Source organism: Musca autumnalis, unplaced genomic scaffold (genome assembly GCF_047663935.1).
Source record: "Musca autumnalis isolate F117 unplaced genomic scaffold, ASM4766393v1 scaffold_2, whole genome shotgun sequence".
Taxonomy (NCBI): domain Eukaryota; kingdom Metazoa; phylum Arthropoda; class Insecta; order Diptera; family Muscidae; genus Musca; species Musca autumnalis.
The window spans coordinates 137,676,593-137,703,921 of NW_027411755.1; the positions used below are offsets into that span (position 1 = coordinate 137,676,593).

The following is a 27,329-nucleotide window of genomic DNA, read 5'->3' on the forward strand; positions in this document are numbered from 1 at the left end:
ATAAAAAGACAACGTTTTTTCCAAAGCTAATATCTCAGCTTCTATAAGTCGTATACCAAAAGCAAAACCTGACAATGAAAGTAGAAAATATCACCTTTCTAACGATGTAAAGTAGGTTCTCGTGGGTAATAGGTGGAAAAAAGGGATGCATCTTTTTTCCACTTTTTCTGCAATCACACTACAGGTCGGAATTTTGATCGCTCATCACGAAATTTTCTCACAGAGATAGAAGCATATTAATGTTGGTGATGTCGATAGTAGTCAAATATAAAATTATATATTAATTATTTTGGTTCAGTTCGCCTTAAGTCATTTGGTATAAAAGACAGATAACTGAAAACATTGGTATCTCCCTAAAAGAAATGTTGTCGAGTTAAAATATTATGCACAAAGGTAGTGGTGTAGGGTATCACATAGTCGGCCCCGTACCGACTATAGCCTTTTCACACTTGTTTTTTTAATTTTCTGCGGTGGGTCGGTAAAGGAAAGATAAGCCACCGAAAAAACCGGTTATTGGGTCGGTTAACCGGCTTAAAAAATAGTAATATTTTTATTCTTGAAACGATCCTACTCAAGAAATGACATTTTGCTTTCTTAGTAATTTTATTAAATTTCTGTAGGTCCCGGGCCACACTACAATAATTTCATTGAAATTTTGATATGAAATTATGCGTCTCTAGATCGACGTCCATAGTAGAGTAAAATCATAAAATTGCTGTAGTGGGGAATTCGATTTAAGAACACCTAATTTCATGAAATTTTTTAATGAAATTCACGCTAGTGTGGACCGGGACTAGTGGGGAGAATAAATTTCATTAAAAAATTTCATGAAATTAGACGTTCTTAGGTATAATTTCATGAAATTTTTTAATGAAATTCATTCTAGTGTGTACCGGGACTATGTTTAAACTACATGTTAATGGGGTTTCTACACGGTATGTTTTTTGCATACCAACTGTCACTTTTTACAAATCTGAATTTTGTACACATGGTGTGAACCATACAGAAATTTCAATCCATCAAAGTGTTATGTGCATACATATGTATATTTTTCGAATAGAACGCGCTCTATTCTCGTCTGTACAACCAAAGGTAAACATCTGTTTTGTTTGTAAGCGATATAAATAAAGAAAACAACAGAAAACGAATGAAAAATAAAATTTTGCCGTACAGAAGGAATTACATATGGGCGAAAAAAGTGACAGTTGCTATGCATGAATATGTAAAAAACATACCGTGTAGAAACCCCATAACTAAGCTGAAATTTAGCCGCGAGTCGGTAAATAAGTCGGCGCGCCGCCGCCGATTGTCTTGCACAGACGTAAGCGAGCGAGCCGAAAAAATCGGTCGGCTTCGTTGTCTGCTCAGAAAAGAGAGCGAAACATACAAAATGCTGCGAAAGGTAAAAATATTTTTATATATTTTTTTAATTCATAAATGAAATTTATATTTTCTAATTTAATATTCAAGATTAATCCTCTCATTGGACAAGTATTGAAGCAAACAAACGTCCAAGTGTCGAGAAATGTGGTGACCACTTCATGTCTCCGTGTCAAAGATGTGTATGAACCGGACTATTTGGATGTAGGTTTTTTAAATGAAATTATCCGTACCTACATACATACAGTTAGGCAAGAAATGTATTGCAAAATTTCATATTAATTGTTCGTTTATGGCAACAAATTATGTAAAACCTATACGGTTTTTTGTACAAATTTCTTGCTATAGGTCCTTACAACAATATTCTGTCAAAATATGCAAAGGTTATTTGCGATTTATAACAAATACTGTCCAAAAATAAGAATTAACTACTACTTGGGGGTGACAATAAAAGTATTGCAACGGGAAAATCAGTACTATAAAACTATAAAATTTTTGCAAATTTTTGCGGTCATTATGCATTTTTATGACTTTTGCAGTTAATAATAGACTAACAGTATTGAATATAATAAAGTTCAGTGATAAAAAATGCGGTCATGGAGGGTCTTCAGACAGGTAAAAAACGCATGGGACCATATTAACAATAAACAATGACGAACGAATCGGCCACAGGCAAGTATGCCAAGAATGAATATTTGACTCAATATGTATTGTAGTATAATGGAACAATGCAAAACAGTCCGATTTTGGCTTTGAGAACATCGAAATACCTCTGGAAAGTATATGGAAAAAATTGACACCAGTGTAGTATTTTGAAACGACCTACGACAGAGCACTATTTCGTCTCTCAATGGTGTTGATAGGATTTAATTTTTACTAAATGGATAGATATTGTCCTCTGCTATCATAATAAATCCAACAAATTGCGCTAAATCCAATAAAACCCATCAAATATGGAAATTAAACTGCTACTGGAGAAGCTGGAATACCGAATATTTGGGTACTATATTCTTTACCATGGAAAATAGTATGCAAAATTGGGTTCACGGATATAATAATGATTGGGAAGATATCCCCACTGACATCATTAAGAAATATTTAATAGTCATTAGTCTGAAAGTCAGAAAAATCAATCCCGAAAGCTAAAACAAAGCCAATTACCACCATTCCAAAGACCAGTTAATGACATGTTAATCTTATTTGTGTAAATTGCCGATGTAATATAACAACACAAAACTTTTAAATACATCGGGTCAACATCCTGATATCAACCCTCATAAAATGTTTGAGTCCAATTTAACAAAAAACTCCAAAAACATCCTCCAACGAAGGATCAAGATTTACTAAAAATTGGGGAACCAGTATCCTTAGAGTGGAACATACCGAGCCTTAATTTTTGGTTTAACTAAGCTCATTAATGCTCCAATGAATGTCCAAAGTAGATAGACAACTCATTAAGGAACACACCTTTGATAATTCACGAAGAAACCATCGATTTGGTAATTTTTGCAATACTTTTATTGTCACCCCCAAATAATAGTTAATTCTTATTTTTGACCGTATTTGTTATAAATCGCAAATAACCTTTGCATATTTTGACGGAGTATTGTTGTAAGGACCTATAGCAAGAGATTTGCACAAAAAACCGTATAGTTTTTACATAATTCGTTGCCATAAACGAACAATTAATATGAAATTTTCTACAATTTTGGGTTTTGCAATCCATTTCTTGCCTAACTGTAGATGTTTTTATTTCATGTTATATTATTTTACAGTCTCTCAAACCAGCCTATCCCCAATATCCTAGTCTAAATGTCCAAATTAAAGGTTTCGATTATCCAATTTTGGAAAATTATCAACGTTATTTGCACAATGTGGCTGAATACTTGGATATCGATGTAGCCGATTGGTAAGTCGATTTTTTTACGTATCAGAGTTTTCAATGTAAACACTATTCAGATCTGTCTGATATTTTGTTGGTATTTATCATAAAGATGAGATGGTTGGTTCCAAAACAACTGGGTACTGCAGCGAGAGCATATCATGTAAATTCGAAATGTTTTTTGGCTTAAGTTGAATGTTTTCCTTATGCCAATTTTTTCGAAATGGTTTTCATGAAGATCCTTTAATGGAGTTATCATTCGCATACTTTACCATCTACATGTAGTCTTCAGTAAGAAAAAGTCAAAAGTTACAAATTGAACAGTTCCGCAGATATTATAAATACGACTGGCGTTTTCGAATATAATTGGATATACAACGTTTGACTTTTGGGCGTTTTCTCTTGAATAATAATTGACATTAGCACATACTTGGTGGGTCAAATGCTACGAAGGGGGTCATTCGGTCCACAACTTGCTTAGAGGCTGAGAGCCATCTTCGTGTAGTTGGGATGTTGTACTGTACTACTGCGGAATGAATACTCACTCGAATACTTTTGGTAGCACTCTTTCTTGTTTTTAGCGGCGAGACCACCACCCTCATTTTCCGATTTGGGAGATGTTGAGGGTGCATATCGACAGGTTGAGATATATGATGGGATGGTTAGATTATAGTATGCGCAGTTGCCGTTGCTTGTTGGCAGCCACTTCACTCTAAGACCTCGATTGAGCTTGAACTTATTTATCCGGTCCCATAACTATTTAAGGCTCCTGCAATACGTTAACGGTCCCCAGGATCTATTGAAGATAAGTAAGAAAGAGATAGTATTTCATGGACACCAAACAGTCTGTGTGTTTTATTTGTCAGTCTAGGACACCGCCAAGAAGGCCACCAGAACTAACCTGACTTCCCGAGGAACTTCCTCCTCTAACTTGTACCATTTTTACACGAGGAACCGGACTTGTTTGTTGTCACCAAGTTTGCAGTTATCAGTTTACCAGATTTTTGCAAATTGCAGAACCCTTCCAGCTCCTGTTTCCCCAGCAGCTTAGCGGCAGTCACAAGAACTTAACACTAGGTGAGACCTTGTCAGGATGCTTCGTCTGCCTTTCGGCTTCTCCGACTTCGGAGCCCCTTTGGTGTATTCCCATCGTGCCATTAGGGCCGATGGAATCAATGTGACTGGCCCTGTCGCCGACACCATTAGTGTCCGTAAGGATCCGGACAGCTTGATACCGTCGATTTTCCGGACTTGGCTGGATCCGGTGTAGTCATTACAGTTTTTTGACTGGTGTCTACCTCCGGGCCAAGCATAGCCTTTCACTACCATAATTAGGACTTAGGACTTTGGAACTAACTCCTTTACAGTCGGTACCCTCACCGCAAACCCTTAATAACGATGGGTACGTGTTTACTTAACACCCGCCGATAAGGTATTACTTTTTCCGTAGTAGATTACTATTGATATATTTTGCTCATCTCAAAGGTGTGCTGTGAAATATTCAGTCCATCTTATTTGTTCGCGACAAGGTCCCCACCACCTCAGCCGAGCTTGGGACCGGTTTCGTTGGAGTTATGATCGGGAATGTTCCCACAATATTCTCGAAGGCACAAGGAAGACTTCTCACAAATCATATTGACCCCCCTGGTGCAGTGGTAAGCACGTTTGCCCTTTACTCAGAAGGCAGAAAATCCCCTCAGCGTAATGTCGGCTTACATTTCCTGAGTATTTCAGCCATAAACAACATCTCTTCAAGTGGTGTCGCAAGACTCGGACTCGGACATTGGCTTCTTTTTGAAACTAATTTGATAACCTGATAAACCATTTTCCTACACTTGGAGAGTTCCAAAAATATGACAACAATTCCGGACAATTATTGGCCTTGAAGGCTTTAGTATTATTGAATGAAATGAATAAAATAAATAAATAAAAATAAATTCTAAATTAACGACCATCTTTTAAATATCTTTTAGTTATGCCCTTCCACCACAAAATATGACCGTACAGAGACTTAAACCCAACTCCATGGTAACCGATTCGGAATATCGCTTAAAAATCTATGAACGTAATATTCAACTGCAAGATGTTGATGTACCATTATATCCAGCATTTCTACGCATTGCACAGGCTGCACTGCCCGAAGGTGTGGAATTGACAATACAAGAGCATACAGATGAATGTGAAGAAAGACGTTATGTGCCTGACAAAGATTTATTGGAACTTAAAGCAGAACTGGAAAAAATGCAAAGTGGCGGTAGTGGTGGAAAGAAAAAGTAATTGGAATTCAGTGAATATAAATAATTGTTTGTTTTTATTTCGAAATAAGAAAATAAATTGTGTACAAAAAATAACGTATAAAAAAATAAAACATTTCCTTTTTGTTAAACTATCTAAAATAGTAGTAATATTTGCTATACTTAAATATGAAAAAAAAAAAAACATTTAACAATTATTATAAATATTGCATAATAATAGTTACAACTAACATTAACAACTATTTACCTAAAATGTTTAACCAATAATGTTTTATAATTAGGATTTAAAGCTTTACATCTATCGGGGAGAGAATGTTCGTTTTGGAAGACATTTTGTTCAACAGAATATCATGTGGACAATTTATGTACGGTATGTATGTATGTACTACAAATGGCTTATTTTTATACGACACCAAAATGTACCACTTTTATGGGCGCTGCATTAGTTGTTGCTGTGGTCGCGGATGTGTTGTTTGCATGCGCTATAGTTGATGTTACACTATGTCCATTGTTGTTATGTTGCTGATAATGTAGTTCATTAGATACTGCTCTATGAGATTCCGCTAAAAATTTACAACAGTCAGTTTTGTTTTATGTACACAGAAAAAAATAGAAATAGAAATATAGAACAGAAGAAATGTTGTCATTTCTCAAGGCTGGCTACCTGCTGGCAATGGATTAAAATCTTTTAGATAATCATCGTTTGGATGACATAACGGTAAACTATCCTGCAATTCCTTTTTGGGATTGGTAAAATTCCTTGGTGGTGGTCGTACATAGCCATTTCGTTTAGCTATAAGGGATTTATCTCTTCGTGGAATTTCCTGTAAAGATACAACAGCCTTTCAATTAAACGAAACAAATTAATTACGCCGAAACAATTTGTTGGGAAGTTTTCAAGGTGACTACAACGCAACCCGTAATAACCTTCACCATATCATATAACAAAGCCAGTAAGATGAAAAGATTGTCGAAATTTTAAAAAATTTAAAAATTTAATTTAAACTTTACTTAGGCGACCTTTATCGATGGTAAAGAGGATTTTCAATTTTGGGAAGAATGAATACATCTCAACAGGAATTTTCTCCAACCTAGTGGAATGAATGGATGAGATGCTGAAAAGCAGGATCATTAATTCTCAAAAAGGAGAGAATTATGTGAGGAAAACTGTTAGCAGAGGTACACCGCTAGAGGGGGGAGTTCTCTCCCCAGAGGGCTTCTGGTGATAAACAAAATTCTAGTGCCTATGCTGATGATATTGTAGTACCAAACTTTGTCGAACCTGATGTAACTGACAGGCTGGGCCCATAACAATGGCCTTGGAGCGAACCTGATTTCCAGCCACCAGTTTTGGATGGAGTTTCATTAGCACTTTCTCTCAAAGCTAAAAATTTCGGTACAATCCTCGACCATCGCATGAAATGGAAAAATAAATATCGAGGAGCGGACAATAGAGGTCTTATTGCAATATACTTCTGCAAAAGCTCTATTGGCAAAAGTTAGGTACTCAGACCACTAGTCATGCACTGGTTGTTGTTGTTGTTGTTGTTGTTGTAGCAGCATACAAACCTACGTAGAATCATAGGTTTGATTCTGGGTTGGCAGCCGCTGGCCGAAACACTGTTTTTCCGGGTCAATCCGGTACGATAGAACCCGCTGCCGTGGGAACGCCGGGGTGTTATGCAAACACGTGCCCATTGGCAAAAAACGCAACCTCGGGCTGCTCCATATCGTCAATGAATGTTGTGGGTGGCATAATTCAGACTCAGAGCAAGGAATTGCTCGAGGTCTGTGTCGGGAAAGTTCTGCCGTGAGTTTGCTCACTCTCTCCTATAAGTTGCAACGGCAGAGAGGCAAAACTCACGGCGAGTTTACATTCATGATCGGGCTGGATGAGATTGACACTTCGGTCATCCCATCTCAATCAATGAGAGAGGCATCCTTCTCTGTTTCTCTAGGGAGCACCAACCCAGGCTGTAGATGAAGAAATGGATCACTCTACACATCCTAGTTGACGGACAAATTTGCAGGCGGTATTCCGGGAGATTGAAGCTGCGCACACTTCAAAAAAGATATCCGGATCCCTTGCGGACACCAATGGTGTCTGCAGCAGAGCCAGTCAACTTGACTCCACTCAACCAGAGACGGCCGTGCGATAGAACAGTGATGGTGGCTCTTGACTTATCAAAAGCCTTTGATACAGTCAGGCACTCCACGCTGTTTGAGGACATTGAGCAGACAACCCTCCGGCCAAGCTTGAAACGTTGGATAGTCAACTATATGTGTGGACGCCAGTCGTACGTGGAATTCAGGAATAAGAAGTCCAAACCCCGTAGAGTGAAACAGGGAGTTCCCCAAGGTGGGGTGATATCTCCGGAACTGTTTAACCTCTACCTCTCCTGTATTCCACCCCCTCCAGACGGCATTGAGATCGTGACGTATGCGGATGATTGCACGATCTTGGCGTCGGGTACCTATCCTGATGACATCTGTGAGAGACTGAACAACTATTTAACTGATCTTACCACCTTTTTCCATTCGAGGAATATGCAGATTTCCCCCACAAAATCTACAGCCACTCTGTTCACCACATGGACAGCGCAGTTTGGACGTGAGTTGAATGTCGTGGTCGACGGTAGCAGAATTCCGACCACAAACTGCCCTAAAATTTTAGGGGTCACATTCGACACTACATTCACGTCGTGCGCACACGCCACAGCTATCTGCGACAAGTTGAAAAGTAGGAACAAGGTCCTCAAGTCCCTGGCCGGCAGCACTTGGGGTGCAGATAGAGAAACCTTGTTGACCACATATAACGCGATAGGTCGGTCTGTGGTAAGCTATGCGGCTCCAGTCTGGTCCCCGAGATTGTGTGATTCGAACTGGAAAAAGATTCAAACTTGCCAAAATGCAGCCCTGAGAACAGCGACAGGGTGCCTCCTCAAATCTTCAGTGGACCATCTACATGAGGAGGCAAAAATTCTTCCTGTAAAGCAACACAATGAGATGCTTTCGTTGCAGTACCTGCTTGGATGTTATCGTGTGAGCCATCCCAATCACCATCTTGTGGGTAGGCCCGGCCCATTCAGGGAGATCAGGAAGGATATCCATGCTCTAGAGGTCCAACGATACAGGAGAGAACCCCTAGATCAACAGGATTGAATAGCATTCACACGGACGCAGTTGCCAAGGCCTTAAGCAATTATAGTGTGAATAAAGTACTTGGAGTACATCCTCCATCTATCGCAGCTGAGGAGCGTCAGCTGCCACGACAAACTAGAGTAGTTTTGGCCCAACTACGCTCGGGATATTGCAGTCGCCTAAATTCTTATTGGGCGGAAGTCGATCGCACCGTGCAAGACATCTGCCCAGTATGCGGCATGGGCCCGCACGACACACAACACCTTTTTAACTGCCCCGCCAAACCTACCCATCTAACTCCAGTGGATCTATGGATACATCCCATCGAAGCAGCCACTTTTCTTGAACTGGAGATAGACCCAGAGCCAGATTGAACAGAGGAACGAACAAATAAACATAACAAAAACACTGTTACAACAACAACAACAACTTGACTCCATCGGCCCCAAAGTAACGATTGAACATCACCAAGGTGCGCCTGCTCTGATGTCGGATAAGCCGAAGGGGATGACGCAGACGAAGCAGCCACACAAGGCCTCAGCTAGCACCGCTTGCATGCAGAGGACTGTTACATAAATCACTGCAACGTTGGTGGATCCTACCACCAGCACCTTAGGAAGTATGTACTTCGAGGATGAAAAATGGTGCGGCGGAAAGTCTGGTGGCTAATATGACTAACGGTAAACTTCAAAGCAGGCTAGAGGCGCGAAGGCAACCACTTCACAACAGGCGAATTTGGTCTAAGAGGATAGTGGAACGAACGTCGATCGAGCAATCACTCGGCTTCGTACGAGAAGAAGGTCGCTCGAATGCGAGAATGATTGCCCTCGATAAATATATACAGAAGGATCCAAGATTAGGGAGGGCACTGGCTGGTGTCTATTGCGAAAATCCAAATCCATATCCAAAACATGTGATCTCCCAACGTAAAGAGATTTGCCCTGATTGAGGCTTGTGAGATTTGCCCTGATTGAGTCGCAGAGCCAGAGTCTTATCTAGAAGGATTAGTAGTTGCCTACATTGTTCTGTCAGATTGTCGTGAATTTCATTTAGATCAGGTAACTCTATGAGGTTTATTCTGAACGTAAATTCCCCGCGAAGTTTCTCACTCTCCCCTTTAAGCTAATTTAAACGGCGGGAAGAAAAAATTCAAGGTGATTTTTCTTTCAGAATAACCCCTTACGTCGTCACCTTCCGAATCTACAGACCTTATTACCATAGGCTAACCTTTAATTTATAGTATGAAAAGAGTGAGCCAATGGCCTCAAGTTGGGTTTCTATTAGAATGTCGTGGATCCTCAAACCTAACCTTACCGGGCAACAGAGTCACCGATAGAAAGTGAGATAGAAGGTGCGATATCATGTGGATCTACGACCATTACCCTCTAGTGCTATAATTCTATGGTAATCATTGGCTAGTTTTAGTATACTCACCGGCACAACTGCCACTTGTACGGTATCGGAAAATTTTACTTTATTCTTTTCACCATTGGCATTTTTTCCACCATCTTTTATATGACCATTTTGTCCACCGCTAATGCCACTCAATACGGAGGTATTACTGCCATTTTGTGTAGCTGAACCATTTGAAAGTATTGAAGCTGTTGGTTTTTTACTTAGTAACACCTTTTGGTATTCTTCGTTGGAAATGCTATGAGCAGCAAGTGATGTACCGCCGCCACCACCACCACCACTGCTCGATGAAGATGATGGTATTGTACCAGATACTAAAGGATGTTGAAAAAATTTCGGTTGATACATGGCAACTGGGGCAATGGGTAATACTGCTGCTGATGGCGATGCTGTTGCCATATTGTAACGTTGATGATGATGCTGATTAATAATGTTATTATTTACAGAATCATTTGTTGTTGGTTTTAAATAACCAAGAGAGGATGATGTGGAGGGTATTACTAGATTTCCATTTGTGTTTAGTCCATTGATGTGTGGCATGACCAAACAACCACCACCATTGTGGGAATTATATAGAGGTGTAAATGCAGATTTAATGGACGGATTTTTCATTGAAATACCCAAATCAGACCATTGTGGTGTAATGCCAGAGGATGTATGAGTATTCATTGTCTGATTTCCCTGAAGGGAATTTCTTGCACTTTTTATTGTTAAATTGGCTAAATTGCTACTTAAAGCCGCCGATTTTGCTGCCGATAATGTGGTAGGATTTAATTTAGTCTGTTTTTTGTCTGGTATGGGTGGCGGAGGTGGTCGTGTTCTTTCTTGTTGTTGTGTTGTGATGTGAGGCTCTGTTGTGTGAGTTCCTGATTTTGGCATATTTATTTTTATCATTTCGGCATTGAAAACCTTGGACTTAAACGAGGGTAAAGGTGGCACATAATCTTTGAGAAATTTTTGATGTAGCTGCTGCTGTTGTTGGGATTTGCTGCGACTGGTGGTGGTATCAGAGCCAGTAGATTGCGAACACACAGACTCCGAACGAAAATCACTGGCACTCACATTACCATTGACCATATCTTCTTCGTGTAATATGGCTGCCGCCTGACTAAAACAAGCTGCAGAAAATTCCACCAGATTTGGATCACATTTTGTAACATTAAAGAGATCCATAAACAGATCATAGTCTTCTATATCTTGGGCCACTTCGAAAGCCTCGGCAAAGAGATTTTGCCTGCGAGAAAATTATTTATATTATTAGTTACGTAATATTTTAGGAGGTGTCGTTAATTTCATACCTCAAGAGAAAAAAGAAAAATCTCCTCTTCAAATCAAACACTTGATCACTAAATTCATCTTTTGTCTCTTCTGTAAGCGAATCGGAAAATGTTTTCAGCGCCCTGTTCATAAGTTCAATGCGGACTTTCTTTTGATCACCACGATAGAAAACATGATTGGCAATTTTGTGTAATGATATTAGACATACGGCTCCATACGTTTCCCAATTGAGGGCATTGAGAAGATTTACGGCCTTTTCCAATTGATTTAAGGCCAAATATTTATCCATTATGACATCAGCTGTTAGACCGGAATTGTGAATATCACCACGCATACCCGCCCCAGCAAAGAAACGTAAACAACCAATCGGGCCTTGATCGTAGAGTAGTAATAGAAAACAGTCTGTGGCTGCATAGGGATGGGAATAGTGATGAAGTTCTGGTTTGCGGCTAAATGACATTTGCAACAACGTTGGTTGGGCCGAAAAGTAATGTGATAAATCCAACAAATTAGAGGGTGTTACATCTTCACTTTGCAATTGATTGCCCACCGGGGTGAGGGCCAAATCAAAACACTGGAATTGGGATCTTGTATTGGAAATTACAATTAGGCTGGAATCACTGTGCCAGGAGCATTGTATGGGTACCTGTAACAAGATTGGTGGGGGATTAGTTATAGAATCTATATTTATTTCCCTGGAGGGAAGTTACGTACAATATCGATTTGTGTAACACATTTTGTTGATTGTAATACCAAATCATGCAGACATATATTACGATCTGCACTACCCAAGAAAAGTTTTTCCTGATCCGGACTAAAGGCAAAACACGTAATTTGGGTACCCACGGCTATAGATGACAAGGGGGTCCTTTGCATTTTACCCACAACAATTTCATAGCTACAGACTTCGGCGGAGATTTCACCTTTACGGGAAATTTTCTGTTCTAAAGTTAAAATTTGGTTTTCGGTAGAACGTAGGAAATCCACACACAAGGGGTCGTTTTCGGACCAACAATAGGCGAAGAAATCCAATTGATTGCTGCAACAAAATCACAAACTCGTTACTGTATAAGCATTTTAAATTTATCATACTACTCACCCCTTCAACTTGAACACATGTATATTGGCACGATCCTGATCCCGTATTGTAGGCCGCCATGGAAATACCTCATTCTGTGATGATTTTGTCCATATAACAAACATATCGTTATTGGTATTAACACTAATACGACGTGCTAATTTCCGTTCTGCATGGCCCGGTATAATGGCATGAAATATTTTTGGTTCCATATTGGAAATTTTCTCAGGACCTTGTGTTCGTGTATTGGGTTTCTGCAAATGTATAACTGTCACCTGGTTGGTGTTGTAGGCCACCACAATGTGGGAATGCGTAAAAAATGCTTGGAAGAAAGATAAAAACAACAACAAAAATGAAAAGAAAAATTGCAAAAAAACGAGATGAAGAGAAGTAGACATTATTAATAGAATTAAGTGTAATAAAATGTGCAAGAGTCTATGACAAAGGCAAAATACATAGTACAATACAAAGAAGTAATTAACATTTAATTGCATGAGCAATGATGCTTAAGAAGACATGAATGAACGTTATGTCGAGGCTGAAGTTGATACCAGCAGTGTAAACGGTGAAAGGAAAGAGTGAAAAATACAGTATTCTTCAAAAGGGTGGTCGGTCTTTGTAGTTGCAGAAATCTTGTAGCATCGTATGAATGTGAATGTTTTATTTAACATAAACACAGCACAGACTGTTTGGCGATGTGAGAATTCATGGATTAATAAATCTAATTTAGAATTGAAATTATATTCATCTGTATATAGTTTCGACAAAATGAACTTTAAGAGCTAACATTTTGTTAGGGAATTTTTAATTAAAGACAATTCCACACACACTTGAAACATTAGAATACGACTTCCAAAGTTTAAAATTTGAGGAATCTGTGGTCATTTATAAATTTGGTAGCAACCACGTACCTATCGGTTTTCGTAGAGGTCCAATTGTACTTGAACGGAGCCTAGTGAATAATTGGGTCCCTCAAAGAGTATTAGGCTTAATCCTACGTCCTTGTCGTGGTAATGAAGCTATACTGCAGTCGATCCCAGTTCCCCCACTAATCAATATCTCATGGATATACGAAGTTTTATTAAAAACCCCAAAGAAACCGAAAATAAAACTTCAAACCTATGGCGATGTTACTCTGACTGATGTGAAGACAGTATGTCGAGCACCCTGCGAATAGCAGGACGAAGAGAAGAGTACTACGACGCATTATATCTCTTCCTATCGAGAAGGAATAACCACAATTCACAATGGAAGATGTTGCGAATGTCATCAGGAACCTAAATCTCAATCATAATGCCGAGGCAGTTGGGTGAGCCGGGAGTTGAAAATCTCATTAAAGTTCTCAACCTGTAGCTAACCACCCACATTCTTCCCGAGGTGTGGAAAATGAGCAAGGATGCCAGCAAATGTGAATCGTACAGACCGTTTTCGCTTTTGTTGCCCGTAGCAAAGACTCTTGAGGCTTACTCCTCCACAGCGTCAGAAATAGCTATCCCGTTGCTGATCATTCTATTTGCAGAATAGCACAACAACAGCGCTGCACGCCATCTCCACACATATTAGCCGAGGACTCAACCAGAGCAAGCTGTGTTCGTGGCGCCCGACTTACCAAAAGCCTTTGATACTGTCAAGTACTCTTCGCTGTTTGAGGACATTGAGCAGACAACCCTCCTGACAAGTTTGAAACGTTGGATAATCAATTATTTGTGTGGACGCCAGTCAGATAAAGAGTTTCAAGCCCCGCAGAGTAAAACAAGGAGTTTCTCAAGGTGGGGTGATATCTCCATGACTGTTAAACATCGACCTCTCCTGTATTCCACCCTCTCCAGATCAATCTGTCTTTTATCCTTTCTATTAAAGACGATGGAAAGGTTACGGAATCTGGAAATTAGGTTTCAAAAAGAGTTGATCTCAAAAGGTAAATCAGTAGAAACCGCCTTATATGGGGTTGTTGGATACGGTAAGAAGAATATGGGGAATTCAGTATATATCGATAGTCTAACGGCCCTTAAGGCTCTCCAGTCCTAAACCATAAATTATCGAGCTATCTGGAAAGCTCTGCTCTGCTCTACGTAATATCGTTAAACTTTGGTGGGTTCCAGGTCTTAGTAATATAATGGGAAATGAGAGGTGGCTCTAAATCTCTCGATCTACCAGTTGATGAATCTGCCCGACGACCAATGTGCTACTATATCCGCAAACTTCATAAGATCTACCTTGGGAAAGGACATTGCAGATCGCTCTTGGAACCTGGATACAGGACATCCACATCAATCTGGCCTGTGGTCTCTCATCAAGAACGACTTCCATCCTCAATCGAGAAGTTAAGAATGAAAGTCCAGCGGAGTTGCCATTCTCCTACTGGACAAGTCTTCCCGGATGATGGATGGGAAGCGTGTTGTTGCGGCATGTTGAATTAGAACTGTCTGAAAGTAAACTTTCGACAGACCTGATCAAACATGTCTCTTCAACCTTGAGAATCCTCTGGATCTTCAGTGTTCTAGGGTTAGAGGAGTGGCTTCTAACAGAGGCAACCCCTAATAGATGTCTGTACATCTCACCTCTGCGGATCTCTAGGATCCATCGTGAACCAAAAAAAGGTCGGCGTAGTTCCTCTAAAATGAATTACTACGATGGGTAGGAAAAATAAACGGAATAAAGTCACGGTACAGGGCTTTAATAGCCCAGTACCGGCCGCAGAAGTGATAGAGACTGTCGAACATCTACTTTGTTGTTGTTGGGTTGGTAGCTGCTGGACGAAACGCTTTAAATTTCGGATCGATTCGGTACAACCAATTGCATATGTTATTGTTGTTGTGGTGTCAATTTGCTTAAATTTATGTTCTGATCTGTCAAGAGGATTTCAACTTATTCCGCAAGCATTCCTTGTCAAAAAATCGTAAGCAAAAATTTCCCGGTAAAATAAGCTATGAAAACAAAAGACTTAAGACACAAACCTATCTTTACTAATACCATATCAAAATTTCTCATTTTTTCTACTTACCATCTGTTATTGTTTCAGCAGCTAATTTTCCAACTAAATATTTTTCATACACCATACGAGATATGTCACCGGTAAATGCATCAATGCATATGTGTGCTATAATACCATTTGCAAACAATAGCAAAACATGTGAATCTTCGGGCCAATGGATATGAACAACTTTATGATGAGCACGAAAAAGTTCTTCCAACCGTTTGAGATTATCCTTTAGGCGACCAATCGCTTTGCGGGATCTCTTCAATACGGCTACACCATTACGACGTTCTATGTAATCCCGCTTGGCTTCAGCATAAACGTCATTGGCAGGCAATTGTTGTAGTTCACGATGTCGGGTGTAACGTAAACAACCGAAATCGGTATGTTTGATGCGTATATCCTCGCGAGTTGTCCAAAAATGACACTCACTTAGTAGAGTAAGCATTTTTTAGGATTCGTGAAGCTATTTTAACTTGGAATTCTTTAGGTTTCTTATAAGCACTATTCACAACACAGGTGTTTTCGTTATGACGATTTGCATTATTTCCTCCCAGTTTTTTTAGCGGTTGGAAAATTTTCTCTTTTTTCTTTCTCCCTCTACTTTGCATTAGTTTTTCTTCTTTTTTATATTTAATTTATGCTAGCGTTAAATGAACGGTTCTTTTTTGTAAGATGTTTTTTCTTTTCATAATTGATCTCACACCACTGTGTAATAATAATGCACTCGCGCACATTGGCTTTGTAATGCAGGCTTTAAATCCAAGATTATAGTTTTTCCAAGCAACGAATGAACGATAATAACAATTTATGGACTGCCCTTACGAAGAAGAAATATTAAAAAAAAAACTTTATATTTTGTTTTCTAAATTAATAATGGCAAATCCACCACCTCCAACGCTGAACAAGTGCATCCACCTATTACACACGCACTCACACTAAACAAAATTCGATATTAAATTTTACTTTACAAATGGTTGGTCCACAACAATGGTTGGTTGGTCCGCTGATTATGCGCATTGAAAATTGTTTCTTTTCGACGTTGTCGTTGTAAATTTTTCTCACATTGCCTATGCCCATTCGTTTTGCTTTGGTATGTCTTCAATGTTGAGGTGCTGCTCTGCTCTGCTGTTTGATGTTTGGGCATTTCATTCATTCATTAATCACATCTCATATTTTTTGCGTTTTCCTTATATTTTTTTCTTATATTTTTTGTAAATCGATTTAATATTTACATAATTTCGCTAATTTGTACCGTTTTAATTAGTTAAATTTCTCTACATTTACATCATCAACTAACTGTAATTTATATTAAAATTATAACAAATAAATGTTTGTATAATTGCACTTAATGATTTTTGTTGCTAGCAAGTTGTCTTCCTCTTCTCTAATAACAAAACACCACAAACGATAAGGCACGGTTTAGCAGTGCATGGTTAATCTTGGAAACCTGTCTTAATAGCTTAATAGATACCAGCCTCTTTTAATAATCAACCACCTGTAATTGAATTCGGTTAAATTATTAATTTTATATTTAACGACTCTTTTTGAGCAAAGCTATTATTTTTTACTCTTCCACATTCATCATAGTAAGGTTTGTTTTTTTATTTGCTATTTTAGTATATCTTCATCTAAAAACAGTAGTTAGTTTTTAATTATTGTTAACTGTCATCCGTAAAATTGGTACCTCACATTGATCGTTGATAGAGTAACCGAATACTAGCTCTCTTACAAATTTCAACAGAAATAAATACCAGCGTATAACGTATAACAGATCAATGTTGCCGTTTTAGCGATTACATGCCAACAACATTGGTCGGTTCCCGTACTTTATTAAATGGAAAACCGACCAAAACGGCAGACAAACGCATGTGAAAAAATATCTTCGAGTATTCGACTCAACTCGAAAGAGAAATAGCCCCCTGCCACACGGCGAAATAAATTTCATGAAATTATGCACTCTTACAGCTATACCTAATTAAAGTCGTGACGTACAAAAAATATTCACCTACCTACCACAACAACGCTCTCTGAGCGTCCGTATTACCCAAATACGTTGAATCCGAAATCCCATCTAAAACACAAAAACCGCAACTGAAACTTTATTAAATATTTTCATTCGTAAAACAAACATTTTTCCTTTGCAATAAATTGTATTTCATGTTTTGTTGGGCTTTTGTTTTCAAAATACAAAACACACACATACATACATACAATAACATATCGTACGTTCTGTCAAAGTTGAAAATGTTCAACTTACAAAAAGTATACGCTCGACGTATTTCGGTAGTTCTTATAGGAATACATGTGTTCTACTTTTTTCACCACACACGCCCTGGGAATACGGTCGTATTTAGGCATAGCAGTTAGGTCGAGTTCCATACAGTGCACGATGGGGCCAATAGCAGGTTTTCGAGGCAAAAAGTCAATTTTTGAAGTGAACAATTTGAAAAAAGTAATAACGGATTTCGATTGGCAACACTCTGAATCACTAAAAATAAAAAAAAAAATAAATCAATCTGGTTACATCACATAGCGACATACTGATCTGGCAATGGTGACATATTTTCATATGCATCAGTTTCCGACATTCATTATAAATAAGTAGTGAAAGCATTTTAGGCGCCAAAAAGAACATTTCAACATTTTTATCTTTTTAAAACATGGAAAGCTCTTCAATGGGTATATAAAATAAGATAGTGTTAACAAATAATAAAAATGTTATGTGCGGTAAATGTATTTTTGAGTTAAGATGTGATGTCTTTTTTTGGAATATTTTGCTTTGTTATCCATGTTTTCTCTGGAGTATAACTTTTGAGATCTAGGTAGATCTAGGATATTATATATATGTGGTGAAAGGTATTAATGTGTACTATCATTTTGTGAAAAAATTAGCTGGAACCATCTGCGCCTTTTCATAAAAATCTGATTTCATATGTCGTTAAAATAAGGACATTTTTATGTTTTGGTTGGAGAATAATCGGAAACCCATTAATGTTATCAATTGGATTTCGGAAAAATTTAATAGACGTATATAATAATATATAATTTCAAAGATATCGCAGACAAACTTTGGCTTTTGTGGCGGAATCTTAACCGATCTTTACTAAATTTGGAACCTCTTTTTATTAACTTATAACAAACCACAGACAAAACCATGAAATTTGAGCATATGTATATAGGGGAGCTATATCTATATCTGAACCGATTTCAATATAACTTGACAAAATTATTTGTTGTCCGAATTCCGTAACATTTTCCAAATTTTATTGTAATTTGAAGGAATTTGCATGCTTGGTCATTCATTTGCCTGAAATCGGGCGAACATATATATAGGAGCAATATCAAAATCTGAACCGATTTCAATATAACTTGGCAAACTTATTTGTAGTCCTAATTCCGTGGTATTTTCCAAATCGCATAAAAATTGGGAAGAATTTGCGTGTTTGGCCCATCAATTGCTTGAAATCGGGCGAACATATATACGGGAGCTATATGTATATATGAACCGATATGAACCAAATTTGGCATATTAGTTTCTAAGACCATTATAAACATCTATACAAAATTTGGAAGGTCTAGCTTGTCCCAGTGATTTGTTGCCTCGAAAACCTGTCATTGGCCCCATCGTGCAGTGTGACCAGATCTAAAAAAGTTTTGCAGCTAAATCAGCTTTAAAATAATCCTAAAAAAGGTCAAAATAAATATTAAAATGCCAAAAAATAATCCTAAATTTTAAAACGATATTTTTTAAGAAAATATGCCCTCCATCATAGTACGAAGGGTATATTAACTTTGTTTTCATTTACTGTTTATATAACCTGGTACCCTTCTTTTCGTACATCTGGCAACCCTCCTGATTTAATTATTCTGAAGGTAATATTTATTTTTGTTGATGGCAATCCATCCTAGTGAACTAAAGAAACTCATAAATCGTCTTAGTTTTCAGATATTCCCGGTTTAAAACCTACAGGACCCTGTTTACAAGTAATATGACCTGGTACTCCCTTGGTCCATATGGTAACCCTCCTAGAACGGATATTCGATGCCTAATATTGTTGATACTTGTTAGCAGTTAAGGCCTGCGTACATAAGCTGCTTTGCCTGATTGCCTTGCTTAGTCCCAATTTACATTAGGCGAGTTTACTTGCGGCAATTGTCAATTTGAAGGAGAGGGAGGTGAGGCATATGGTAACCCTTTGCCTCTCAACACCCTCTCTCACCTACAAACTGACACTTGCCGCAAGTAAACTCGCCTAATGTAAATTGGGACTTACCTGCTTCATTTCTGACGTAATAAAAATAATAGAATAAAGACGAAATTTCGAACTGGGTTGCCATCAGTTGGAAATTGGGTCGACCTTCTTTGTTCTTTTATTTTTTATTGAAGCAGCAAAGCAAGGCAATCAGGCAAAGCAGCTTATGTACGCAGGCCTTTACTCCCTGTTAAAAATAAAATTCATAGATTGTCCTGATTTTCAAGTATTTACCGAAAATATGGGGTATATTGGAACCTCCATCACATTTCGTTATTTTTTGTTGGACTACGTGGGTTAATTTTTTATTTATACATCCTATCTTGTCTTAAATAAGTCGTCCAACAAATTTTTGCAAAAAAAACCCGAAATTTTTATCAAAATTATAATGTAATTTTTCATAAATTAATACAGAAAACTCTTAGTTTTCTTGGTTCGAAAACAATTACTTGACAAACTGTATAAGTTCAAATTGGAACAATGCACTGACTGCATCGCCTCCTTATAAAACAATGTCATGTATGGTGTCTTTAACTAACTTTAAAGGAAAACCACTTACACCTGGGAAATTTTGTGCGAATTCTGAAACAGCAATGTTCATAGGTGAAAAAAAAATCGCTGGAGGAATTTTTAAATAAATCGCGGTCAAAGTAGTTCTCAACTCTAATTATAATAATAATAATAATTGTTCCACAAACATCCCCGACGGGACAAGGGAGACTTCTCTCATATCAATGAGTGCATCCCGATTCATATTAGCTCAATGATATGGGACCTACAGTTTATCACTGAGTCCGAACGGCGTGTCCTAAGACACCACTTGTATAGAAGATTTACATGGCTGAAATACTCAGGAAATGTCGTCAACATTACTGAGGGGTATTTAGCCACCTTTGAAAATTTGATGTTGCCTGGCCGGAGAATCGAACCCACGACCTTCTGAGTGCAAGGCGGGTGTACATCAATGAACGAAAACAAACAAAACGATTCCCGTACCAATCACACAAAGCCACAAACTTTTCAGCTTCTCTGAATCGTTTCATTCTCACAACCAAAACAAAAACTTTTCAATGTAAAAAGATAGAAACCGTACGATTGCTGTATTGTAACTTCGGCTATGCTTTGCCGAGTTGTTTCATTCACCACCGAAACAAAAAGTATTTTTGGGAAAAGTTTCCCGTGCGTATTGTCAATGACACACTCAGACACACGCACATGTGATTGCTTAACAACCCTATAAGTTAGCATCAGCATACCACAGTGAATTTTATCAACCACCAATCAGCATACCACAGTGAATTTTATCAACCACCAATCAGCATACCACAGTGAATTTTATCAACCACCAATCAGCATACCACAGTGAATTTTATCAACCACCAATCAGCATACCACAGTGAATTTTATCAACCACCAAACGTTTTTGATTTATTCACATGTGTTTAGTACTATTCCGTTTTCTATCTGCTCTTGTGGAGTTGAGTACTTTTCGCTTTTCGTTTTGTTTGCACTCACGAATGTAATCAAAACAAAACTAAACAGCGAGCTCGGCCAACGTGGGTTATGTTTCGTTTTGTATTGTTCCTATGGAAAATACGAAACGAAACGATTGGAAATGTTATTTAAAGTATTTTTACGTACGCTGGTGTACATACCATTGCACTACGGTGGCACCCCTAAGTAATAACTTAAAATCAAGGTGTACCATACTTATTCATTCCATATAACATATGGTCTGTTCCAGAACTGCAAGAATCTACTAATTTTCACTATTTTTTCCGATAACATAAAGGAAAAAATTGTTATCGTAGTAAAAATTAGTAGATTCTTGCAGGTTCTGGAACAGAGCAATACACTCTTAAATGTGAAGATCCATATTTATAACATGTCATGATTTCATTCCTTTTATATTTTTACATTAGTGTCTTAACTTAAATACATACACATAGCCCAGAAAGTCTGCGTTCACCTTACTACTTTTCAAAAACGATGCTAAAACTTTAATAAATAGGTAAATGAGATCAGTTTCTCGTTCATAAATATGTTATTGGCACTCTTTACTACCAGAATAAAAAGACAAATTCAGAAAATATATTATTATTACGAAGATAACGGTAAAAAAGTCTGGGCATTGACTTCAAACTTCCGATTTTTTTATAGTTAATTATCACTCTATGTATGGACTAATATGTTCTACCTACAGTTTCGCCAATATTTCGATAGCTTTTTCCATAATTTACCTAGAATTTTTCTTTTATCGATGCCAATTTCTTTGTCCTTGTTTTCCATTCTTGAAATATTTTACTTTTTTAAGTTAAATGTGCCAACGACCTCACAGAATGACCAGTTGTGACAATATTGATTAAAAATGGGAGAAAACTGCACAAAAATTCAAAAAAACTAACGGTATTATTGCAACATACAAAGTGAACGCAGACTTTTTGGGGCTCTAATTTAGCAGTTGTAACACTTTTTTAACGTTATCTTCGCAAAAATGATATATTTTCTGGAATTTTTCTTTTTATTCTGGTACTAAAGAGTTCCAATAACATATTTATGAAAGAAAAACTGATCTCATTTACCTATTTATTAAAGTTATAGCATCATTTTTGAAAATTAGTAAGGTGAACGCAGACTTTCTGGGCTATGTGTATGTATAATAAAATAAAAGCTTTGTTCCCGTACTTTTTAATAGTAAAACTCGTAAAAGAGAGAAATAGAGAAAAATTGTTGTCACACAAAAGTTATTTCAAAAAGTTCGGGAACGCAAAAATGGAAAAAACGTCAAAAAAGCTGGAACAAATGTCAAAGTCGGCGTAACAGCCAATCAGACGCCGGCAACCATGTTACTATTTTTTACACGCTCAAATTTTTCGAGTAAAAAGTTTTTAAAGAGAGCGTCATTCAGCGCCATTTTTGTTTAAAGAGAAGTGAACATTTTACAACTTTTTTGTGTACGGGAACGGTTTTTCGAGTAAAATGTGTAAAAGTCGTAAAAATTGTAAAAACTTTTTAGTTCTGGAACACAGCTAAAATTAACGAAATGCGGTTACAGTGTATCACAGTCAAAAGTATCCACTTCACTTTCTTTCATTAAAACTGCGATTTCTAAGAGTAAATAATGATAGCGATTTCATTCTTTTTTATATTGTTACATTAGTACCTTAACTTAAATAATATAAAATAAAACAAGTAAGAACGGCGTTAAGTTCGGCCGGGCCGAACTTGTTATACCCTCCACCACAAAGTTTTTAGGCTCAAAGAAGACTAAATACCAAATTTCCTATATTTCGGTAAGAGAGTGTGGCTAGAACTAAAAAAAATACCAAAAATCAAGAAGTAAGCTTCTATGGAAGCGTGGCCCTGTACAGACATATTTCTGGCGAACAGTTTTATATCACATTGAAGACTAAATACCAAATTTCAGCCATTTTGGTGGAATATTGAAGACACAACCTTCAAAATACGAAAAAACCGGGAGGTACTTATTCCATGGGGCTATATGAGTACCCCCAACGAAGTCTAAATACCAAATTTCAGCCATTTCGGTGGAATATTGAGGTCACAACGTTCAAAATAACGAAAATCGGGAGGTACCATTTTATGAGGGCTATATGAAGGCATGGACCGATACCGACAAAGTTCTGGGGGAAAGTTTTATACCCCTAAAGAAGACTACGTACCAAATTTCAGCCATTTTGGTAGGATAATGAAGCTAAAACCTTAAAAATACCAAAAACGGGAGGTATTGGGGCTATATCAAAACGTGGACCGGTATATCCCATTTTCAATAACAACCATCCTGCAAGTAATAAAAACTTCTGTACCAAATGTTGACTCTATCTTTGAAATTGCGAGCTGTATCTTGATTTCAACAGACAGAAAGACGGACGGACGGACATGGTCAAATCGACATAGAATTTTATGCTGATCAATAATATATGTATATACTTTATGGGGTCTCCGACGAATATTTCGATGTGTTACAAACGGAATGACAAATTTAATTATACCCTCCATATGGTGGAGGGTATGTCCCTGTTTATACAGGGAAACTTGATGGGAAAGAAAATTGAGTTTATGGGCGAGGGAGTAGAGAGGAATAAGAGGGGGTACACACACCTCAGTACTGGCAAATTCTGTTTTGTTTCGTTTTTCTTCGTATACAACCTGAAGTGGGCTGTAGATTTGTTTTTGCATTTTCTTTCATTTTATTTTCTCTGTCGACAAACAAACAACAGCGGAGACAATTACAAAAAAAAAACATTTGGAGGAAAAACTATTTTTTTAAGCAAAAACAATTCGAAATAAGTGGAAATGTCAAAATTAAAATGCAATTCAATGGTTCCTTTAATAATTAATTGTTTATCACACACGTCCATTTTTACTTTTCATTACAATTTTGCCTTGGCTTTGTTTTTGAACGGCGCAATGAGAAAATGAGTGTAAAGAACAATCAGAAAAATTATAAAATTGACACAGACAATATTTCCGTGTCTAAACAACAAGGAAATTTTAAAAGAAATTGAGAAGAAAAATTTTCTTTCCAGTTTGAGTGTCTAAACACGGTCTATAATTAACAAAATTCAGTTAAGTTTAAATAAAAAATAAAAATTGTTAAACAACATCGATTTCTACCTCACAGTGAAAAGTATGCGCTCTAAAACTTTCATCAAACAAGAAGGAATTTTTAGGGTTTCAGCCCTTGGTATGACATCCTTTGTTTTCCTTTACAGCTTTTAGCCTTTTTGGCAAAAATTTAACAAAACTTTCGGTGCACGATATCTGAATTTTTCCCCATCCTTCCTGCAAGGCATTTTTCAGGGTTCCTATACTTTAGATGTTACGATTTTTTATATTTGTCTCCGAAATACTCCATAAAGAATCTATAGAATTCAAATCCGGGGATCGGGGAGGTGTTTGAATCACTTTCGGACAGTTACATAACATCCATTTTGGAAAATATGTGATTTGTGCCCGGGCTCATATATTGAAAAAATTGGAATGTTGTCCCAAATCCCATTTTTTCAGCGCCTAAATTCAAATTATCCTTTCAGAATATTTAAATAATACATCTTATCCTTAATTCCTTCAATAAAGACACGATTTCCTACACCGGAAGCACTCATACAACGCCATACCACAACAGAGTCTCCTCTGTGCGTTACTTTTGAAATTGTGTGTTTGGGGTCCAAGGCGGTATTTGCCCTATGTCATACCTTAATTGGTCCATATGACCAAAACAGGCTGCCAATGAAAGCAATGAAGACAACTTTAACCTGGTTTGGTCATATGGACCAATTAAGGTATGTCATAGGGCAAATACCGCCTTGGACCCCAAACACACAATTTCAAAAGTAAAGCACAGAGGAGACTCTGTTGTGGTATGGCGTTGTATGAGTGCTTCGGTGTAGGAAATCGTGTCTTTATCGAAGGAATTAAGGATAAGATGTATTATTTAAACATTCTGAAAGGATACTTTGAAATTTAGGCGCTGAAAAAATGGGATTTGGGACAACATTCCAATTTTATCAATATATGAGCCCGAGCACAAATCACATATTTTTCCAAAATGGATGCTATGTAACTGTCCAAAAGTGATTCAAACACCTCCCCGATCCCCGGATTTGAATCCTATAGATAATTTATGGAGTAGTTTGGAGGCAAATATATTAAATCTTTGCCAAAAAGGCTAAAAGCTGTAAAGGATAACAAAGGATGTCATACCAAGGACTGAAACCCTACAAAAATCCTTTTTGTTTCATGAAACTTTTAGAGTGCATACTTTTCACTGTGAGGTAGAAATCGATGTTGTTTAAAAATTTTTATTTTTTTTATCTAAACTTACCTGAATTTTGTTAATTTTATTTTATAATAATTAAGTTAAGACACTAATATGCTGTTTATATTAGAGCCTTTTGAAGGGTTAACCTTCTTTATGAGGATTTGTTTGAAATATAAGCAATGGAATTGACATTTAAAACCCAGTCGGTTTGTTAAACCCGGTTATATAAACGGGGTATAATGTAACAATATAAAAAAGAATGAAATCGCTATCATTAATTAACTCTTAGAAATCGCAGTTTTAATGAAAGAAAGTGAAGTGGATACTTTGACCAAGGCACATTTATAGTTTGTTCCAGTACTGCAAGAATCTACTAATTTTTAATATGGTTTTCGATAGCATGAAGTAAAAAATGTTATCGTAGTAAAAAATAGTAGCTTCTTGCAGGTTCTGCAGAGCATTATAGAAGGTAGAAGTGACAATCCGCTTTATTTTTACTTTTTTTTGTATATTTGGTTTTCAAAATGTAATAGGGTCTACTCGTGAAATTTGAAACTTCGAAATTTGCTACCATAAAATACTTATTTTCATCATAAACGTATAATAAATAATAATTACATACGAGGGTTCTGAATGCGTTATATTTACATTTTGATTCAAATTTGTTCTATTTTAGATGATTTTCAAAACGTATTTATGTTTTTCCGTATTTATGTTTGACAATTAATTTTCAATAACAATAATGTTGTTTTTGTAAATTTGTTAGTTGTTGTAATTCATTCGTATACCTTATATGAATTTGCCTTGACTTTGACTGTGATTCACTGTATTGTGTAACTATAAAGTTATACATAGAACATAGTCATACATAGAACATTTTTCCTATTTAGCTTATATTGAAATTTATACAAAAAGTACCACATGTTCATGGAACTTTATTCAAACAAGTTATTAGAAATGTTAAAACTTTTGAATTGGGAATCAAAGAGTGGAGGAGGAGGGCCGTAATAATAGAGAGACTCGTTTTCGTCTTTTGACCATCGATAGGACACAACATGACCGTTTGGCCATCGATGAAAATCCCAATGAATATAATGCTTTGGAAATACGTCGTTTTGTGGGGTCACAAAGCAAATAGCTAATAAATGTAATATATAGAATATACATATATACAAATTATATATAGAATCTTCAGGAAATTGTAATGTTAATTGGTGCGAGGTTGCGTGGTAGTTGTCGGTTGCCAATGTTTTTATTAATACGTGAATTTAATTTTTGTTTGGAAATTTCACGGTTAATATTCGACCCGAGGACCCGACGATTACCGACACAACTGACATAGATCAATAGATAAGTTGTAAGCTTTATCTATCTACCAGCGATGCCGTATTAGAATTTTGAAAATAGTAAAATAATAATCAGGCGGCAACGCTTGTCTGACGGACGGGCTGCTGAGCTGACAAAAAATCGATGGCACTATCGATAATATCCATTATTTTTTTTTAAAAATTCAATATCAATAGATAGTTTTTTCTATCGATATTATCGGATTAAAAATTAATAAATTCATTGAAATTAAGTGAAATTTCGCGGTTGGTTTTTCGGGCATGTGAGAAATTAAATTGGTAGTCACACGTACAAATTTTTTTGGAAAAGTAAAATGTATTTTTATTAAATAAAACCAATTGTTTTTTTTTCTCCTTTTTGATTTCAGTGAATTATTTGCGCAAAATGTCAAATTATTATTATTATAATTATTATATATATTATATATTCGAATTATTATTTTATTATAATTCGGCGATATCTAAATTATTGTACCATGCCATCTACCTTATTTATTATTTATCTAGAATTAGCAGCAATCTAGCAATCTGGCAATTT

General features: G+C 36.9%; 2 protein-coding genes across 8 annotated transcripts in view; one reads left to right on the forward strand and one right to left on the reverse strand.

Annotated features, from left to right (window-relative positions):
• mRpL48 (mitochondrial ribosomal protein L48) overlaps positions 1 to 5,658 on the forward strand; it is a 38,575-nt gene extending 32,917 nt beyond the window's left edge. Inside the window, exons 2-5 of one of the 2 annotated variants that reach the window (XM_073969439.1) lie at positions 1,380 to 1,402; positions 1,471 to 1,584; positions 3,156 to 3,289; positions 5,236 to 5,658. In XM_073969439.1, coding sequence (XP_073825540.1) covers positions 1,391 to 1,402; positions 1,471 to 1,584; positions 3,156 to 3,289; positions 5,236 to 5,539 — 564 coding nt within the window. In that variant the 5' untranslated portion in view covers positions 1,380 to 1,390 and the 3' untranslated portion in view covers positions 5,540 to 5,658. Of the gene's footprint in view, positions 1 to 1,363; positions 1,403 to 1,470; positions 1,585 to 3,155; positions 3,290 to 5,235 lie in introns of both variants that reach the window. The other variant, XM_073969437.1, reaches the window with a different exon arrangement.
• On the reverse strand, positions 5,546 to 26,775 carry frtz (WD repeat-containing and planar cell polarity effector protein fritz). 6 transcript variants are annotated; one of them, XM_073969436.1, is made up of 8 exons: positions 26,619 to 26,775; positions 15,432 to 16,047; positions 12,449 to 12,749; positions 12,064 to 12,388; positions 11,370 to 11,995; positions 10,093 to 11,305; positions 6,182 to 6,341; positions 5,546 to 6,080 (listed from the first exon to the last, which is right to left on the reverse strand). In XM_073969436.1, the coding sequence occupies exons 2-8, from the start codon at positions 15,850 to 15,852 to the stop codon at positions 5,920 to 5,922; spliced, it is 3,207 nt and encodes a 1,068-aa protein (XP_073825537.1). In that variant the 5' UTR covers positions 15,853 to 16,047; positions 26,619 to 26,775; the 3' UTR covers positions 5,546 to 5,919. The 6 variants fall into 6 exon arrangements, with proteins under 6 accessions (XP_073825537.1, XP_073825536.1, XP_073825532.1 ...); XM_073969435.1 differs by having other exon boundaries at positions 15,432 to 16,219; XM_073969431.1 differs by lacking the exon at positions 26,619 to 26,775 and adding an exon at positions 16,976 to 17,063 and having other exon boundaries at positions 15,432 to 16,902.
• Positions 26,776 to 27,329: the final 554 nt, after the last annotated feature.